General features: G+C 42.8%; 1 protein-coding gene across 2 annotated transcripts; it reads right to left on the bottom strand.

The window, feature by feature from the left end:
- Positions 1-14,011: 14,011 nt before the first annotated feature.
- bsdc1 (BSD domain containing 1) lies at positions 14,012-20,602 on the bottom strand. Of its 2 annotated transcripts, none has more exons than XM_034576440.1 (11): positions 20,468-20,602; positions 19,813-19,867; positions 18,597-18,713; positions 18,333-18,500; positions 18,026-18,080; positions 17,555-17,670; positions 17,386-17,454; positions 16,735-16,819; positions 16,151-16,639; positions 15,859-15,962; positions 14,012-15,560 (listed from the first exon to the last, which is right to left on the bottom strand). In XM_034576440.1, the coding sequence occupies exons 1-11, from the start codon at positions 20,476-20,478 to the stop codon at positions 15,531-15,533; spliced, it is 1,299 nt and encodes a 432-aa protein (XP_034432331.1). In that variant the 5' UTR covers positions 20,479-20,602; the 3' UTR covers positions 14,012-15,530. The 2 variants fall into 2 exon arrangements, with proteins under 2 accessions (XP_034432331.1, XP_034432330.1); XM_034576439.1 differs by having other exon boundaries at positions 20,024-20,476.
- Positions 20,603-21,054: the final 452 nt, after the last annotated feature.

The following is a 21,054-nucleotide window of genomic DNA, read 5'->3' as shown; positions in this document are numbered from 1 at the left end:
TACTTCCTGTATTGTATCTCTTGTATGTTCTGGTGCTCCTATGAAGCTCTGGGCCCTGTAAGTTATTCAGGTTTCTCCTTGTTTTATCTACCTCTCACAATTGCACAGTATAAAAAAAGAAATACACTTTTAAAATGTAAAAAAAACTGTTTAGGTTTGAGTTTGTTACTAGTTGCCATGTATGTCAGGAGCACAAGAAACAGAGGGAGAGTCTTAGAGGGAGTGTTGGTCTGAGAGGCTCTGAGGGGATTAGACACCCATCAATCAAACAAACAGATCCCTACAAATATCCCCCATTTGGCTTTTCATCTTATAATGAAAAAAGATATTTTCAATAATTCTACATTTTAGCACAGAAAGTGGGGAATTTATCATTGATGTGAAGTCAGCAATCATTAGAGGATTTGCCTCTTAAAGCACTTCTCAACTGGCTACACTATTGAGCCCTGTGCTTCATTGGTGTGAATGCGATTACACTTCACTTGTTTATCTTTTATTAAACTCGGCAATGAAGAGCTCATGAATCACGCGGCCGGCTGAAAGAGAGGACACGCCGAGGAGAGAGGCAGGAAATCAGGACGCCAAATATTCTTTTATGTGAGTGATTGATGGGTTGGTTTGTGTTTATGTTTGTGAACATGTGTTTGTTTGTGAGTGCCAATGTGGGAGGACTGATGTGTCTGCCATGTGTGTGTGTGAGTGAGTTTGTTGCCCGGATTTTTTCCCAAATAAACACTAATCTTGTCAGAACCAGAGGACCTTATGGGGACCAAGAAGTCCTGTCCTGAAGCAAAACATAATTTCAGAAATTTAGGGGTAAGATATGAATTGTTAAGGTTAGGGTCATGGTTGGGGTTTTGCTTAGGTTGTCCACTATGAAAAAACAAGTCCCCTTAATGTAGCATGGATCATTTTCATTCATCATTTTAAGGTGAGGACATGTTTTAATGTCAGGTTGGTGATAAAGTGGGCTAAAGCAACTGGTCCTAGATGGATTAGATAAGGTTTGTGGTTAAACAAGTATGGTTAGGGTATATCTAAGTGAATGTAAGTCTATGTAATGTCCCCCAAAATGACCGAAGTGTGTGTGATTAATAGGGAGGAGGGCCCCTGGGTTCCACCACTGTTCATTTTTCTTCCCCAATTTGATCTGCCTCCACGAACATGGAGAGACTCCAGGCTTGTCTGTGAAATAAACACATAAATATTACATCTCATATGTTCAACTGGAACATGGGATGTATTCAATACCCACCTCCAATCGTTTATTGCAGGAAGGGAGCAACAACTGACGTGTTATAGAATTGTCAGCCTGGTCATATGATTCCACTTGTTACACCACTACATGTAGGCTACTTATATGCTGCTGCCAGGAGCAACATGCAAAGCTTGATCAAGGAAGTTCAAGGGTATGTCACGTGTTTTATAAAAATATTGTAATCAAAATTAAAGCTGGGTGATAAACAATATCAATAATTATTGCAATTTAATTTTCATCAATAGCAATATATATGGATATACAGCTTATGCATTGCATTAACACAGATAAGGTATATACACCATTGATCTACCTCAGATCTGTAAATGATCTGTAGTGTGTTTTTAAAGAGTTTAAACCCTCAACCTTCACCCAGGAGTAAGTCTTTAAACTTAAAAGAAATGCTAATGTGACATTTATCATGATACTTATCATTATCGATATACATTTTTTTTTTATCTTGATATAATTTTTAGCCAAATCACCCAGCCCAAATAAAAATAGAATACATGTAATAATCATTAACTTAGCATTATCCAGATGGAACAAACTTAAACTAAAACATCTGTAACATGATGTGTGGTGTCAAAGGGTAGTGGAGCTCATCTAACAGGGTTACAGGGGGTGCATCTTGCAAAAAAAAAAACCATGGTGGAACATTTCCACTGAGCAAAATCAAATCAGACATGCAGTGGGGCTGCGATGGGGGGGGGTGGCAGGGAAATGCAAAAAGAAAGGTCGGATTTCATGTCATCATCCATCATTTTTACAGTTGGGGATGCAGACTTTGGGGTTTTGTGCATTTTAGCAGCGTAGAGTGGGTGGTGAAGGGGCGGAGGTGGTGCCAGGAGAGAGTGTGTGTGTGTGTCACAGTGTGCGCTGGGGGAGTGTGCACTTTTAAGACAAACTGGTCTGATGAAAGAGGAGCCCTCGGCCTTGCAGTGGTCCCCATCATCCATCTGGTGATGTCACCTGCAAGAGTGTGTGTGTGTGTGTGTGTGTGTGTGTGTGCGTGCGTGCGTGCGTGCGTGCGTGCGTGCTTGCGTGTGCTTGGAATTTCGGTTTATTAAGTGACCCTGCAGTGAGGCCAGTAGGAAGTGAGGAGGGTGGATATGGGTTGTCAGCTCTCCTCTGCCCCAAACCGATTTGTGTGAGTATGTGTGGGAGAAAGTTGTTGTACATGCACATTGAAAGTAGAAAATTGTAGTACAAAGCACTTTGTCACAGAGAGACCCCACCCATGTTCAGCGTGACCCTGGATCCTCTCCAAACATCGTGGCAGGAGGACAGGAACAGAAGAAAACAAGAGTGGTGCAGACATTTAGGGGCCCAAAGTGCCATAGGTATCATTACCTTTCCATTTCGCTTGATGAAACCAATTTGGCTGGATTAGTTTCACACTCTCAATGGGACCCTGAGGTGAAGGGAGCCTCCAATCAGGATTAGCGAGCTGCAGTGGGGCACACACAGCCGGATGATGAAGAGGAAGAGGAGCCTCTGTGCGCTGGCTCCGCCTCTTCTCCACAACAAAGGGAAACTGCCTGTTTCTGCAGACTAACGGAGGCGGGGCTTCACGCTTGGCAGGCAACAGACATGTGTGTATGTGTGTGTGTGTGTGTGTAAGCGAAAAAAAGTGTATCTCCATGGAGAGCCAAGTTGCCAGTATGAATGAGAATGAAGGACGTTGATTGGACTTGCCAAATTGGAGGGGATATTAAATCTAGGAAGCAAAACCACTTGATAATGAGTTTTTGGAGCACACTGTGTGTGTGTGCGTGTGTGTGTGTTTGTGTATAAAGGTGTGCGTGAGTGCATGTTTGAATGAGTGTGTGTGTGTGTGTGTGTGTGTGTGTGTGTGTGTGTGTGTGTGTGTGTGTGTGTGTGTTCACACCTGTTGGCTCTGTCATCTTTGCTCCTAATTATCTGCAGCATAAATCAACGGTGGGTGCGTTGCCATGGCAGCCAGCGGTAGGCTGGGTGATGATGGTGGTAGCGGGAGAGCGCGCCAGAGCTATTTCATTAACCTTTAAAGGACTTGGTATTTATTTTAGTAGCAGCACTATGAATATAAATTTGTCATTTTGAAAAGGGAAATGACCAGGTAATAAAAAGTCTGAGGTCCCCGATAAGGTCTCTCTCTCTCCCCCTCTCTCTCTTTCAGTCTCTTTCCCTCTCCATTTTTTTTTGCATGAGGCTACTTTGTCTTGACTCAAATATCTTATCAATTACCCCATTACATGGATTGCCTTATTTTTCTTTAGTGCCACCATAAGGCAAACATTTGTTATGTTTTTTCAGTAAAATTAATCAGCAGCCAAATTTTTTAACTACTATGTTAATGTTACACATACAGATAAATTTACCTCTGTAAAGGCTGCTGCACATTAGTAGGTAATCGGCTGGGGGTGTTCCCGACTGGAGGTCAATCAGTGCCGATTATCTGCCCAAATAATCCTGAAGTGTGAGGAGTTTACAATCTTAATGCCACTGATTGAGACGGACTGACCAAACATGTTTGACATTTACGATAATCGATTCTGACAATGTGAGCAAGCTTCCTCTTGACTGGGAAGCATCACCAAACAGATGTCGCGTACTTGTACAGCTGCGACTAAGACAACAATACATTTCCAACTCACCTCCAACTCGTGCTGTAAAATGTATAAGCTACATCCATAGTATTTTTTTTGTTTTTTGCTGCAAAACAGCATTGCTTAAGCTGCAACGCTGTTTACCCCTGAAACTCCAAAAGTGTTTTATGGAATCAAACACTTCACCCAACCCTCAAGCAGTGAGTAGATAATGAGTGGATTTTCATTTTTCCATGAACTATCCCTTTTAGAGTATAAAATCCTCCAGTGCACAGTAGCCTTTAGCAATTTCATTATGAATACGTTTAGCATGCTACCTTTAGCATTTAGCTCAAGGGCCAGTTTGGGGGTCATACTGTCTTGACTGTATTTAAAGATAAATGACGTTTCTCCATTTCCTCCCACTATCCACAAATGAAGTCAAAACATTCCTGGGTATGAGCGCTGCCATCTTGCACATTTGGAGGCGGAGTCTTTGCAGCAGCGATCGGGAGATGGAGCTGCAGTATCGGGTCCCGATGATAGACGTCCTCAACCAATCGTGAGTCAGTTTCAGCTGTCAATCATGACGCTTCACCCGGTTGTACGTCACATATCACTTGAACAAACAAATTGAAGAAAAATTATTTAACCTGTATTTTGACTTCTTTGTTTGGCCCATGTCCAATTCACTAACATGGAGAAGGCAGGGTTTATTACTAGCCACCAGGAGGCGATCGAGGAGCTTTGATTTCACATTTGGGGAGCTGTCATGTTGTTCATATTTATAAACAGTCTTTGGTCTTCAGTATGTGAGCTGGGGATCAAACCACTAACATTCTGGTTAATGGACCATCCACTCTACCCCCTGAACCAAAGCCGTCCATAATCTCCTGTTGTAAAAAAGTTTGTTGTTCTTGCAAACATTTTATAGTTTGTTAAATTTGACAGAAGGGGCCAAACTGCGATTCTCTTTCAACGCAGACATCAGTTGTTACTTGCTGTGTATACAAAGTGCACAGAGCTGCATGTAAAAGAAAATTCAGACAGAACATCTGCTCAGCCATGGATGGAGGCCAGTGAGTAATCACTGCTTCCTGTACTGTAAAGAAAAGGGGAGAAGTAAGAAAAAACCGAGGGATGGAGAAAACAGCTTTATAAAAGACACCTGAGAATCCATCACTTAATGTATTAAACTGAAACTGTAGTATCATAAAAAGTAATGGGAGCCATAACGTATTGTCTGGGCCCTCTGCATAACTCTCTCTTGTGGATGCGTTAGATTCTCCTGTCTAGGAAGAACATGGCCAGGAGCAGACAAAAAGCCAGCATTTGCCTTGGGGGCAACAAGGGCAGTGGAGAAGGGTGTCTTTGTGTTCTGGGGTCGAGGACGATTTGCCTGTGATTGGCTGGTTAAAAAAGGGCATTCTCCAGATGCCCCAGCAGCAAGTGAAGCCTCTGTAACCACTGGTAATTCAATTGTGCCAGATGATTTCTTGGTGAGTAATCCACAAATGGGCGCTCAGTGAAAATAGCTCGGCGTCCAGGCCTTATGAGCCAGAGGTAGTGAGGAGCAGGGGGGGTAGTGATGTGCTGCGAGGACAGGCAATTTTTAAGGGGGGGGGGGGGGGGGGGGTGGGGGGGGTTATGCAGAACAAGACAAGAATCTGAGATCAGATCACAGATCAATTTAGAAACAGATGATTCAGATCATTCACGTCAACAGCAAACATACAGAATTAAAGAATTGCCATTGAAAATCTGTGCAGATGAGATTTGCTCACTCACCAAGTATGAGACGTTCACTGACGAAAAGCATACACACACACACACACACACACACACACACACACACACACACACACACACACACACACACACACACACACACACACACACACACACACACTGCTTCAACCGCAGCCATGTGCAGAGCTGCAGAGAACTGAGGCTGTAATGGTTGTGTGGTTCTGGATTGTTTCAATCTAAGTGAAGAAAGTCCTTTCTGAGGCAGCCAAGAGATGACACCTCCCTCCTTCCACGGTTCCTCTCCAGGCACATTCAGAGCCTGTCGAGGACTCTCATTCATACAAACAGGGGAAGAAACACAAAAATAAATGGGACGTGGAATCCCATGGAAACACTTGATGTTGATGGCCCGCTTTAAATCGGCCCTGATTGGTGCCACACTAATGGTTTCTAAACACATTGCATTCACATGCACCTCAAAAGATCCTTTTTCCAGAGTAGCAAAGTCGTTGCTTTGAAGACAGGATGTAGAAAAAACATGGATGGTGTAAATGTGATGTATGTATGTGTTTAGAGCGTTTAAACAACACCTTGACACCTCTATCTAATATTAACATGATAACAAAGAGCAAACAAAAAGGATCAGGTCCATCCATCCATTATCGATACTGCTTATCCTTTGAGGGGCGCGGGGGGAGGTGAAGCCAATCCCAGCAGACATTGGGCGAAGAGGCGGGGTACATCCTGGAGAGGTCGCCAACATATCGTATTCACATTCAAGCCTACGGTCAAGTTAGAATCTCCAATCAACCTTATCCCCAGTCCCCATTTTTTGGGACTGGGGGAAGAAGCTTGAGTATGCACACAGACACCCACCGAGACACGGGGAAAACATGCAGACTCCTCACAGCAAGAGCCTTCTTGCTGTGATGTGACCGTGCTAACCACCCCAACAGGATCAGGATGATAAAAACATTAAGTTTAAATAAGAAGCTATTATTTAAAGCGGATTGTAATTTTTTGTTGGTTAGTTTATAAGTGATGACATCAACAACTCTGCAACTTGAGATAGTGTTTTTCCATGAAAGAAGACAGAGATGTGTGAAGGGAGTGAATCACACTGACTTAACTTATAGAGAACTTAAAGGCAACAATAGTAGGATTCCCAGTGATGATTATTTCTACAGAGCACTTCCAAGTGATCGCTCCAGGCCTGTATGGAAGAATACAGGGCGGTGGGTGGTGATCATTTGTGCCCACTGTTACAAAAATAAGTGTGACTCCAAATGGACCAGTGAAGAGGAAAGAAAGGAACAGTTTCCATAGTAACCATTTTCAGACTAAGTGGTTGTCTTCGTTTGCTGTCAGATTTCACTTGATTTGTTCTCTTTTTTTCCCTCTTGGATAAAATCAACCACCAACGATTTTAGTAAATAAACAGTGCAAAGGTGGGGGATTTGACGGCATTCATTTAAATGCAAAGAGACGAGAGGAGGATGAGCTGCGTTGCTCTACAGGATTCACATGATTACTCACACAGTAACAAAAAGCACAAACACACCAAACCCACTGAATGACCGACACAAGCAAATCAAGACAATTCCATATCCAGACATACCAGCTAAAAAGAAAAAGCTTTTGATGGCGTGAATATGGAGGGGAAACATGGCACAGCTAAATCTAGACATGCAGCAGCACAACTATTCCTGCCCTATATTTCATATTTAATCTGCTGTGCCGGAGGATTTCTTGGCCCAGTGCACTGTGTAATCTTGTCGAGGCGCAGATGGCACTCTCACACTGTCAATCGGATCCCCTGGATTGGGACAGTGGAGGAGGAGGATTCTCCAGGGGCCGCCAGCAGCCGTGCCAGGATCAGCAGGTTTGGCTGACCAGCGGCAGCATCATCAGCGCGGAGGCAGTCAAGCCCTTCACCTTTTTTCTTTCCAGACTAAGCCCGGACCTGCAAACGACTTTCAGCACATGGGTTGACATTGGAGACAATTGCAGGCCAGGATTAGGATTATCCTGGGATCCTATGTTTGCTCGTACTTCTTCCGCAAACACATACACACCTTTCAGATGATCTCTTTCTCTTCTTCACATTTAGACTGCTGTTTTGCATGCTTGCCTGAGGAAAGATGCATTATCCACTCCAGACAGCAGATGTAATGAAAACCTAGTGGCCCTTTGCCATCATCTTGTGCCAGTAAGGGTTAGATACACTGTTGGAAGAAAGGAGTTTAGATTTGCCTACTTCAAATTTCATGCCTTTCTAGTCTTGATGACCACTCAAAGCGCTTTATAGTACAGTTTTTTTTTTGCCATATACCCTTTCACACACGCATTCATACAGTGCATCTTTCTCATAGAGCACTTTCTCTATGAGAAGGGGCAATTTTGGGGCTCAGTATCTTGCCTAAGGACACTTGTGGAATGGGCAGGACTGGGATCGAACTGCGGACCTTCTGGTTAGAGGACAACTGCTCTATCCCCACAGACGCTGCAGTAGCCATTCAGTCGCTGCTGTCAATTATGATGTTTCACCCTGTTTGTATATCATCTTTGAGAACTGTTTAGTCCTATTCTCCAACATGGAGGAGGTGGGGTTTATGACCTATATTGCAGCTAGCCACAGGGTGGTGATTAAGACGCGTTGGCAATTTTGGGGAATTGGCATGTCGTCCATCTTTATATGCAGTCTATATGGTAACAACACTCACATGTCTTTGTTTAGGAGGTGGCTCAGCAGGTTAGCTTGCTAACATTCACTAATTAGCACCAAAGTACAGATGAGACCTTTTGAAAATAGTCAGTTTTCAGGCCTTTTGTAATGGCTTGAATAATTGGATGAATTGACATTTGAACCACTTCGCACTAGGTGAAAAGTAAAAGGATCATCATTATATTATTTTTCTTAATGGGGAAATGAATGTGTGGACCAAATTTCCTTGTAATCCATCCAGTAGTTAAAGTTTTGGGAAACATGCTTCGCCAAATACTTTCTTACCAAGACTTAGATACAAGGATTGATAGCACCCATGCAGGTATACTAAATATGACTTTACTGATGCAGTGTACTGGTACTAGCTAACATAAACACAATGAGTCAGGACCAGTTGCTCGAGAAAGGATTCAAAGAAATTACTTCCACCAGCAAAGAAATTATGAGGTTGGTTAAGTGATTGAGATACGATTTGTAACAGACAACCAACATCACCATCCCCAGAGCTGTAGCCGCTAGCATGGCTAATAAGTAGAAGAAGTAAAGAAACAACTGAGTGCAAACAGTAAAACCATAACAAAATGTTGAAAAATGGGCTTAGAAAACAGTAGTAACAGTAAGAGAGTATAAACAGTATAAAAAGAGTAAACTATTTTAAACTGCCAAACTTAGCCAGAAGTCTTCAGCAGACCCTTCGCCTCGTCTCATTGGCGCATTCTGCAGCGGTTTGCCTCTTGGATGCAGTCATTTACAAGGAAGATTTATATAACAGGCTCGCAAGTGTCGACCTTTATTCATAAAATAATGGACACTACCAGGAAATTTTGACAGACTAATTTGCATGACTGCACACAGTCAAAGTCGCTCCAGCCTCGCCACTAAAACCATCTCACCTCGAATTAACCAGACATCAGATGATGGGAGTGGAGTGTGTGGTCCTCTGATTAGACAGGGAGACAGGGAGACAGGGAGGAAGCGAGAGACAGAGAGGGAGAGATGAATGGGTCTGCTGGTGTCCTGGAGCAGCGGAGAAGGCTGAGAATAAATGAAATGAAGGAATGAATGGGACAGTAATGAAAAGAGGGGGAGGCTGAGGGGAGAGGTGACGGAAGGGAACAGAACATTCACTGTGGTTTGGTCTAGTTGTTAAAAAGAATTGGAGACAAGGATGAAATGACACAGCTGAGTCACAGGGTGAGTGTTTTATGTGCTGTCTGCTGGGTTCATCCTGGAATAGATGGGTTCTAACTAATTCAAAAAGAGTTTTAAAATTCCTACCCCACTATGAACCTGCTAAACGATTAAACACATGATTATAACCTCACTAAATGGATCAACAAACCAGAACCTCGTCAGACAAAAAAACTAATGATGCATGGTTGTTGTCCACAAAATATAAACTATTAATGCAAGGCTCTTTTAAAAACCTTATTTTAAAATATATTTTGCTTAATCCTTTACACCAGGCGTGCAGGGTAACACAAGAGACTCTCTTACCTAGTTGCATTAGGGCACTAGTGGCTTCAAGGCTACAAGTATCTTATCCTTGACCATTATTTTTTCCATTTTCTTTTTTATCCTATCTTGCAATTTTCCCGGCTTACTTTAAATTTAGGGAAATGCGCTTATTTGCTTATGATGCTCATAAATACTAAATATTTAGATACCGCCAGCAGCTAGTTAGCTTAGCTTAGCAAAAAGATTAGAAACAGGCTAAGCGGGCTAAACGGGCCACAGCTCGCCTGGGTCTATCCAAAGCCCAATATCCACTTACCTACACATCTAAAGCTGCTGTTTAACTAAATAATATGTTAAAACAACAACTTGTGTTTTACATCTTGTGTGATCATTCTCATTAAGAGTTTGCCAAACAATGGTCCTGGTTGGCAGATTTAGCTATAGTCAAGGCCCCTGCGTCGTTCCTGCTCAGAAGTATAAGACAAGCTTTCGACTGAGCCAGAATTGCTTTTTCATCCTATATTTAGTCATTATGCTAAGCTAAGTGGCTATATGTAAAAAAAAGTGGGCCGCACAGGGTTGCAGTGGTTAGCAATGTCGCCTCGTTGCAAGAAGGTTCTTGCTTTGAAACCGTGTTCAGCCAGGGCTTTTTTGTGTGGTAGTTGCGTGGGTTTTCCTCTGGGTATTTCGGCTTCCTCCCATAGTCCAAAGACATGTAGATTGGGGGTAAATTAGAGTATCTAAATTGACTGTGACAGTGAATTGTTGTTTTTCTCTGTATTTTGGTCCTGAGATGTGCTGTTGACCCTTCCAGGATGTATCCCGCCAGCCGCCCAATGTCAGCTGGGACTGGCTCCAGCTCTCCGTGACCCTTAAAGGACTATAAGCGGTTGGGTATAGATACTGGGTGCATGGAATGGAAGTGATAATAGTACCTATTGTTCTTTACAAAAGCAAAACTTTTCAAACCTCAACTCTCATAAATATCTTATATAATATGTAACCTGTGCAGACACCAACTCTAGTCCACACAGTCCTAAAATTCAGTCATTTTGGCTAACACCTTTCCGATTTTGAACTCAAACCATATCGCATTGCAGCTCCTGTTAACACACAGTGCAGATTGAAATATAGACACAAAAGTGCTGTATGAAAACTTTACGGGACAACTGCTGCTCACTTTCCCATACGATAGGCAGAGAGAGAATCACACACACAAAGAGGAGAAAGACAGAGACGAATGTAAAGAATAGCTAGCGCTTGTTCAACCAAACATTTGCTTTGGCAGGCCCGGAGTAGAGGGGCGGCGTTCTCCTAGTCCCCTGACATGCATCCAGAGGAGCCCCTCTGTCTTGACCATAAATCTGAATGGAGTGGGAGTTATCATGCTTTCCCCCCATTGCCATCCCCTCCCCGGCTAAACCCTGCATTCCTCCCAGACACTGCTTCATACAAACAAAGTGGCCAGTTCCCACCACTCGACATTGGGAAAGGCGATGGTTTGTCATGGAAAAATCCTGAGGCATCTCGAGAGTCCATTTTTTTTACTTTTTCCTTTCTATTTCCCCCCCACATGGATCAACGCTCAGCCTGGTGGCTGCATTTTCTCTCTTTGTGGCAGAGTGGAAAATATGCCGGACATACAGTTAACACGTAGATGTCAGTTCCTATCAGACAGAGAGTGTAATAACGTGTCAGGATGAGTGAAATGAGCATGCACAACTTTATGACACTAAATGGGAAACCACACACACACACACACACACACTGCATTAAAGGACAAAGATGCAGGGATGCACACACACACACACACACACACACACACACACACACACACACACACACACACACACACACACACACACACACACACACACACACACACACACACACACACACACACACACACACACACACACACACACACACACACAAAATGGGTGTGAATTCGGAGGCCGGTCGTTATAGAAAACCCTGGTAACACATTCCATAAGAGTCTAGCCTCCTCCCTCAAAGGGAGTCTTTTGTGCTTATTGAAAGGCAGAGGGGGTTACAGGGTTTCTCCCTTTAGGGTGCCGAGAATAATACTCGCCCTCAATACAATGACCTCATCCTGACTCTTTGCGTGTTCAAGATACACACAAACACATACATAGACGTGTATATGGGTGCGATTAACTTTGGATCGATGACTGTATACCTTACCTGTGGACTGGGGTTGGAGAAGAGAGAGAGGGAGAAAGGCTAAAAGGCAAAAAAAGAGAAGGAGGAAGCGTTTGGTCAAGGATGGATTACGAGGGTGGAGGGGGAGGGGTGGAGGAGACGCAGCATGGATCCTCAGGAGGGACGTATTTCATTTCTCCAGTCTGATTGGCGTCCACCCCCCTTATTGTGTTAAGGTGAAATGATCTGTACATGACATTTGTGAGAGCCGCTAGTAATGTAAAACACACACACACACACACACACAGTGCCAGGCCCAGGGAGCGGTGGGCTTCAACAGGAAATTCCTTTACAGCCTTTCTGCTGACTAAGGCGTCCGAGTGGGAACAGAGTAAGAATGAATGTAATGTATATGGTGTCTGTTATTTGGAGTCCGGTTAGGGCAGCATATGCACAAGCCATTAACATGAGAGGGTGATCGGGTGCAGAGTTTCAGAATAAAGGAGCTTTTCCTATTATTAAAGAAATGAGTAGGATAAGAGAAATCAGTTGGGTGCTTTTTATTTTCTTATTCTTTTCAGAGTATATCCCTCAACATATTCTCAGGAGATCAAGATTAAGGGTTGGGTTTGTTCAGCCAATCAATTTTGAATATGTTAACTATGAAATTTCCTTTGTGCTGATTCTTTCGTAGTCTTGACATTGGTAGACATGCATCAGAACAACCACACTGTTGGTACTATCATCAATTCATCTTAAGACCACACCCACCATACCCCCTCACTGCTGTGTGTGTGTGTGTGTAGACAGTAGCCATCTTTAGAGGCAGCGTCAGTGATGCACAGGTGTCTCGGCACTGTGACCTACATTAGCCTGGCTGATGCCTCCACAAAGAACCCCATCACCCCATCCGTGTGTCTTCACCTGAGGCCTCCAGTGATGACAACTTAAAAGATTCTGTGTGAAGAACGGAAGAAAAATGCAGGGAAATGGTATTTAAGCGAGTGCTGATGAACAATAGCGTGTGCGGGGGAACATGTGGCCTCTCCGCGTCTGTGAGATGGATGCTGCAGCTGAGAGAAAAGGAGTGGCAGGTTCTGAGTGGGGCTGCAGAAATGGAGCAACAGTGCCATCTGGTGAGCAATTCACTGTACTGCAGGTCATTACTTTTATATGCAGACGCTTTTGCAGACATCTCGAAATGTCCCAGAAGAATTTTGGACACATACACGTTTGCATTTTCTGAAACCTCACTGACCACGGGTGTTTGTCCCAGTGCTTTTGAGGGGAATGTGTGGAGAAAGAAAACTCAAATATTTCCATGGATTTCAACTGCTTTTCAGCTACATAGAAAACTATACAATTCTACAAACAGAATATTGCATGTATGACACAGACTATTCTAAACTGGAGGTTTTTTTTCCAACCACAGCTACTTTTTTAATGTTTCCTCACTACATCCGAGCACAAAGTTTTAAAGTGAGACAAACCAGAAACATTGTTTCCCCGAACTAGGTTCATACACTATTATGAATTCAAGGCCTCACTAGTAGCTGCGGCTATCGTTCTTTTCTTTAACTCTTTTTTAAAAACTTTGTCTTTTTACTCCTTTTACTTTTAACTTTAACTCAGTGTCTATTTTTACTCTTAACTCTGCTGCTGTTACACGTTAAATGTTCTCATGTTGAGACTAACAAAGGATAAACTTATCTAACCACTAAAACCAAGGTTGTGTATTTAATTATCTGTGTTTGTGACACACCTCCTCCAGTGTAGTGTCATTTTCAAAGAGAAAATAGAAAATACTGCTGAATGTGTATTAATTTTGCGGAACTCGAATCGGTTGTGTTTGAAGTTTAACTTTCATTGTGACATTCCACCTTTCTTGTTCTTGTTTTTAATAAAGTGGTTGCGTTGTTTGCAGTTTGGAAACTTGTCGGTTGCTGAGCACACATTAGTTGCTGGTATGAGCCACGCACAGGAATGATAATTTCCTGTGCGTGGCTCACACTGTAATTGAAGATGAAGCTCAGCACTCGGCTAATAATACTTTATGTAGCTCTGTCTGCTTTCAACACACCAGACTGGTTTTTCCTCTTTAGCCATGAATCCTTTAATGACAACGATCAGTTGAAAAATATAGTGAAATACTCGACTTAAAAAACAAAACAAAAACAGACCTTCGACAGCTCTGGAAACAGATGTGTGCAGAACAGCTTTGATTAGTTCATAGTGTGAATGTGGAGGAAATACACAGCTGAGAGGTACAGACATGCAACACATTTGTCTGAACACAAAATCCTGAAGAACAAGCCGATGATTTTACCAGAAAATGTACAACTGAACAGTAACTATCTGCATTATGTTATTGCACAGACATGCAATCAAAGCACATAATACAATAATTAAGCTTTTATTTTAGTATAAATATTACACCTCTAGGGTTTACTTTTTCTCAGCTACATTACAGATGATGGAAAAGGAAATCATACAAGCGTGGAGCGTGCTCACGTCGCTCGTTCTGTCTACTGCCTGCTGAGCTATTTCGTTCCTAACAAGCGCCGACAGAGAAACTGAAAACGTCACAGATTTGTAATTTTCTCCTATTCCTGTAAATAAAGAAAGACGCTACCCTCTATGTCAAGCAAAGGTTCCTGTCGTGAATTCTTTTTTCTCTCTGTTAATGTGTGACAACTGATGAATTCCCTCTACCCGAAAATAAAGCAGACAGAAGTGAAACATGTAAAAGTGACAGAAAATAACATGTAGCCTGCTTGCCCATATATTCAAATCAAGCACGTTATTACACAAGCAGGGGAAAAATAACCAGGATGAAAACATTAACTGGTTGTGTTTCAGACTTGTAACAATAAAAATCATTTGGATAACATCACCACACTACTGTGTGTTTTACAAGGCCATAAATCTAGAGTTGGGAGTGAATCCAAAAACGAAAAGCGTTCTGTGAATGAAGGCCAAAATATTTGTTTCCATTTGGAAGATTCACTTGCATAATAAAGACGAGAAAGAAAGAAATTAAGAAAGCTGGGCACAGGTAGAATCCAATCAATCGCCACCATTTCAAAAATCACTTAGAAAAGTTCGAAGCAGCATTAGAGTTTATGGCTATCGTGCAGCCTGCAGTTAAGTCATTACCCAACTTGAGATACACTCGCAACATTTATCATGTATTTAATGGCATAAAGAAAAAAGGGAAAACAGCTCCTCCCCTGCTGCTGTGGAACATCTCGCATTCTGACTCATCACTTGCGCGTCCTTAAGCTCTGAGGTCAGAATGATTACAACCTCTTGTCAATTACTAGCGTCATAGGCTCTAAATCAGAAGTTAATCCCAAGTAATCGCCATGACCTGAGTCGTTACCCTCACTAGCTGACGGAGCAGTCTAAATTCTTATTGCCTTGGTCATCCCGCTGCTCGCTTCAACAGGTTTACCAATATGGTCCAAACCACCCGCCAGAAAAAATCCCCTACTGACAATCATGACATGGTGACGGTGTGGACAAAGAGTTTAAAACACGTTTAAGCATGGTTCGTCTGCCGGGAACTAGCTTTGATGGCGGGACAGAGTTCGTGTCGCGGTGGCGCTCAGTTCCAGTTCTCCCAGTCTTCCTCCAGCTGGCAAAAGACAGAAAATGTTTTGTTATGTATCCCCTGGTTTTTACTTTTACATTAGGGTTGGTAATCCTGCAAAGGCTAGCGAGGGCAGGCTACACTTTCAAATATGCTTCTGATACATCCCACTAGGGCTGTTTTCAAAAATCAACTTTGAACGAATTTGACATGACACACAATTTGTTGAAATATATTAGAGCGGGACGTGAAGAGAATTTCAACAAATTACATGTAGATAAACATGTGCTTCAGAAACTTTCAAGCCCCAACTTTAACCTTTAATGCACTAATTTCCACTAACCTCCCCAGTGTCTTCTATTTTGGAGAGTGCCAGTTGGACTTCTTCCTCTGTCATGTCCAGGTCAAAGTCTTTCTCCCAGTCCTCACTCACGTCGGTGCTGGACCCTGGGGGGGGGGGGAAGACACAAACTCAGGACTTTCTGTGACATTCACACTCCTGCTTTTTCTAAGCCTATTTAGTGGGAAATTCACAATCTTATCACTTAACGTATTCCTGTTTAGAGTTAACCTCCCAAACCAGAACAGGAAGAATCTCACAGCCAGCAGAAAAAAAATCCCTCAGGTTAATGTACCTTTCTTGCCGTTGTTAGAGGGCGTTGACTTCCCGCTGTCAGAGTTGAGCTCAAACACTCTCAGGTCCTGCGGCCCCTCTTCTTTTGTTGGCTCTGGTTTAGAAGCAGGGGTCCTCGAGGTCGCCCCATCAACAGTGACCTCTGGCTGGGATACAGCCTCCACTTGAGGCTGGGGAGGTAAGTCACTCTTTGCAGGCCTCTGAGTTTCCTGCGTCTTGAGTGCGACATCTTCCAAGCTAGCTTCTGTCAGTTTGTTGGCCAGCTGCAGGGCGACGGGCTCTGGCCCCATATCCACCTGTGTGGGCAGGCTCACGCTGTCGCTGCTGACTGAGAGGGTGGCGTCACGCTCTTCGCTTGGAGACAGGACGGGACTGAGCAGAGAGGTTCCTGTGGGAACGGTCGGGGTCGTGGGCAGCTGGGTTGAGGTGTTGTCAAACAGCGGTGGGAAGTTGAGTTGAGATGATGATGGTGAGGCGCCGAGGAAGTCGTCTGACAGTAAAAGAGAAAATATCAGACAGGTGACACGAGTGAATGAATTTAAAGTTAATGGGTTAATTGTTAATATTTAACTGAGACAAACATACCCTCCTCTTCCTCCTCCCAGCCCAGGGTCTCTGAATGTGTCGTCTGTTCTGCTCTCTGCTTCAGTGCTACTCTCCTCGCCTCCTCCTGGAAAACACAATCACAGAAAATTTAACATTTGCTATAATCCAAGAAGGTAAGTTTGTCTACCACATAATTTTAGTTAACTTTGTAATATAATGAACGTGTAATATTTTCCTTACAGTTAAAAAGCCAGCTAAAATTCTGTTGTTTAATCTCTTTGACACCATATGATGCACTCATCCCCACAGAGACTGGACTGAAGGATCAATATCTGGTTGGTTGCTTCTTGTTTAACACATGAAAATGTTTGTTAATGTTTATTGCATTACTTACTGTCTTCAACCTTGTTAAACTTTACACGTTATAATGATCAGTCCACAGATGGAGCCACTAACATCAAGTTTACTTTTTTCCTGCTAAACCAATCAAAATTCTGCAGGTTACAGTTAAGGTTTCCCCATTTCCTTATTTAAAGGCAGTAAAAAAACCCTGCATCATGGCTGTGGCTTGAAATTACTAATCAAAAGCAGCTATAAAATTGGTCAGCAGGTGGCACCGAAGATTCAGACAATTTAGTTAAGGGGAAAGGAAAGCTGAAGATCTGGAGGATCGTCAACAGCTGAGATTACCTGGTCCAACTGGAAGACTTTGTAGAAATACCTCTGCCAAAATTCTGAATGGGATACAGCTGCTGGCACCTGCCGAAAAAAACCCCACAAAAATATAATTATCCTTATCTGGTTTATTAATTGAAAACAAAAAGCTCAGTAAAGTGTTGACAAATGCAACAATAGATACCATTTTGGTGTAAAGGGATCGTATAGAGGGACTGTTGACCAAATGCTCTGAGATTTCTCCTTTCTTATCCTCCAAACTGAAGCTGGACAGCCAGTTGTCAAACTGCTCTGGTGGCCCTGGACGAAAGACACTTTGATTAAAATACACTAGAAACACACAGAAATGTGTAAATGAATAATTGTGCATCATCCCACTGGTCTCTACACCCATCTCACAATGACCACATATTACATGCACACATCAATAGCATATAGTTTGCTAAATAGTGAGACACAACACAAATCCAGCAAATGCCCTGGCAAATAATTAATTTGGTTATTGACATTAAAATTGTGTTGATGCTCTTAAAAACAGACTAACAAAAATGAAAAAGACAGCTAAGATAAACTTCAAGAGTCATGGCAGAAGAAGAAAGTACAAAAAGTACACAGAGGCAGCCACCACAAAGTACCTCTCTGTGTACTGTCTTACCATCAGGCTCATTGCAGTATGTAGCAGGGTCGGCTTGCAAACTGTAGAGACGTGCCTGAGGGGAAAACACATGCTCAGCTATGGTTGTTTTGTTACGACAAGCACATCATGTGCCGACATTCTTAGTCCTGCAGCCGCTTGTAACAAAGCTAAATCAGTCCTGAATCAACACATTGTTTCACATATTTTTCAAGGACATCAACACAGTGATGTGGCTCGAGCACCACGACAGTACTCAGCTCTTCTCTGATCATTTAGAAACTCATCATTTAGTGGTTCTGTCTCGGAAGTCCGTATTTCAGCTCACCTTGGAACTGTCGTAAACCTCTGTGGTTCCTGATGGTGTTGCCACCAATGTGATGACATCACAGTCGATGGTTTTATCAGGGGGTGGAGCAAGTGTGTCAGAAATGACTCCCAAGAAACTAGAGAGGCTCTTCTTCACCTTCTCTGTGGTTTCTGAGGAGCCTTCCACCTGGGAAGTAGCGGAAATATACAGGGTTACAGTCTGTGCATGTGATGGTGACACAAATACACTGTAAGGAGAAAACAGAAAGCCAGGAGAACTTACTGCAAGTTTGTTTCTGACAGCACAGGCTGTCGCTGCAATTGAGCAGGCGGTGTCATGCTGCACCACAGTGGAGAACTCTGTCAGGTCTCGCTTCAGGAATTCTAAGGCCTCAGTCGACTGTGAAGGACAGAGTAGTGTGATCAAGATCAAAATCCAGATTCAACTTACTATTATTTTTAGTCACTTAAATGTTAAACAGACACAGTTCACTGCCTTTGACAAATTAAAAAAAGATAACGATCATATAAAACAAAAATTTAAGTTTAGGGAGCACAGCAACTTTTATACATTGTAGATAATCTGGACTCACATCCTATGGAAATGAGAATTGAACAGATTGCTTAGACTCCTCTCAGACCTGCTATCAACATCTGTACTGAGTGATCTGATCACAAGTGCACAGTTCAGGTTTGAACCCCTAAATGCTTCCAAAATGTATTTAGAGATCCTATTCACTCAGACCTGTGATGCATGAGGCCACATTCTTTTCACTGTGTGAAAGCAAATGCGTCCTGGGCCACATGTGAAGGACCACTTACTCAGCCCGTGTCCTCTGACCCACTACAGTTTCATGAAGAATCAAACATTTTCAGGCTTCAGTGCCTACACCCCAATTTGTTTGTGCCCACCATCACAATATCAACACTGACCACCACATAATGACTGACACTTTTCTTAAAATGGTCAAATCTTTCTTCATAGCAGAGGTGGGCATCAATTAATTCAGTCCTTCCTGACACGGCTCGCTCTTTTGCTTCTATCAACACAATGCGACACACACACACACAGTCATCTGAAGGATCTTTAAACTCAGAATGGGCAAAAACAGCATAATCTGGTCTTCACAAACACAAAGGACGTACATGTTTATTTGCATATAGAGCGAGGAAGTAGGATCTGATCACAAGTGGTCACAGGAGTGCATTTTAATACCAGGTGTGAACAGGTCTGTCTACTTATTATATCTGCAGTGCTGCCAGTATTTGTTGTTGACAGAGCCTCTCAGACATTTCTGTAGGCTGCTGCTGAGCACTCACTGGATTGCAAAGCCTTTTCTGTGACAGCTGAATAGTTACTGAGTGGTTTTTCCCCCTATAATCCAATATTTTTCAGTTCAACACAAGAAAGCTGGAGTTGAGGGAACAATCCTCTGAGCTGAAACAAACAATAAAATCAAATCAGAAATGTTCATTTCCACGATGTCTGCGTGGATTACCTTGTCTTTGACGGCCTGGAAGCTCTGCTGAAGCCAGCCTCCCCACCAGCCTTCTCTGTGGGCACACACACACACACACACACAGTCTGACATTAGCTTCTCCACACAGAGGCGGAGGAAACCACAAACACCACACCGCAACTACACGATCAACGCTCATGAATGAACAAGTACAACATGTCCCGTCACTGTGGCGACACCTGGCACTCACGGACTGTCAGCTGTCGACTTTCTCATGGTATCTTTAGCTAACTTACACACACGCAGCGTAGCATGCTACACGAGTTAGCGATGTTAGCCTAGACTGTAATACGAGCTAATTAGGAGAAACAAGTCGCGATTACGATAGCGGTGGGTACATGTGGACGATCAATGCTAAGATAAAGCACGTGTACAGCCCACTGTTGGTTACTGCGTGATTGCAGCTGCTGCACGCCACAGCTAACCAGGCTAGGCTAACGCTAGCCATGCTATGTTTTGGTAAACAAATGCACTTCCTGAACTGATCGCGACGCCTGAGGAGTGAACGTGCGAACGAAACAATAACACCGAGTGGAATTAGTCAAAGAGCAAAAGAGGAAACGCGACATGTTCGCAGTGTCCGTGCAACGCAATGTTGTCAAACTAAAACAAAAAACTGCGAGTTCACTCTCACCCTTCAGCCATCTTCACACGATGACATCATCAGTATTTACTGACCTCTGACCCCACTGAGTGTGGCTGTGAAAACACACACACACGTGATGAGATGAGAGACCTCCTCCTCCTCCTCTGGTACACAGGTGATCACACACACATGGAGAGATTACACTATATTATACACACTTTCTTTTAACCAGGAAAGGTTTCACTGTATTTCAGCTGTGACGCGGTCACGTAGCTTGAAATGTTATGCGCGTCTATTTGAGGTGTTACGTTAAAGGTGCTTGGATCGAAAGAAATAATAATAATAATAATAATAATAATAATAATAATAATAATAATACAGCACCTTTCATACATAAAATGCAGCTCAAAGTGCTTTACAATAAAATCAAAGACATGAAATAAGATAGATCAATAAGAACACGTTAGCATTAAAACAGACTCAGGATAAAAACGCAAAACTAGCAAAAAGACAATGGTGTTAAAAAAAGATCATTTAATTAAAAGCAAGATCATAGAAATAGGTCTTGATTTGTTTCTTAAAACTATCAAGAAGTAGCTTGTCTGATGTGTGGTGGGAGAGAAAAAAGGAAAAAC

The sequence above is a fragment of the Hippoglossus hippoglossus genome, chromosome 22, assembly GCF_009819705.1.
Source record: "Hippoglossus hippoglossus isolate fHipHip1 chromosome 22, fHipHip1.pri, whole genome shotgun sequence".
Classification (NCBI taxonomy): domain Eukaryota; kingdom Metazoa; phylum Chordata; class Actinopteri; order Pleuronectiformes; family Pleuronectidae; genus Hippoglossus; species Hippoglossus hippoglossus.
Note: the sequence above shows the minus strand (reverse complement) of the source record. Positions and strands in the feature narration are given on the sequence as shown.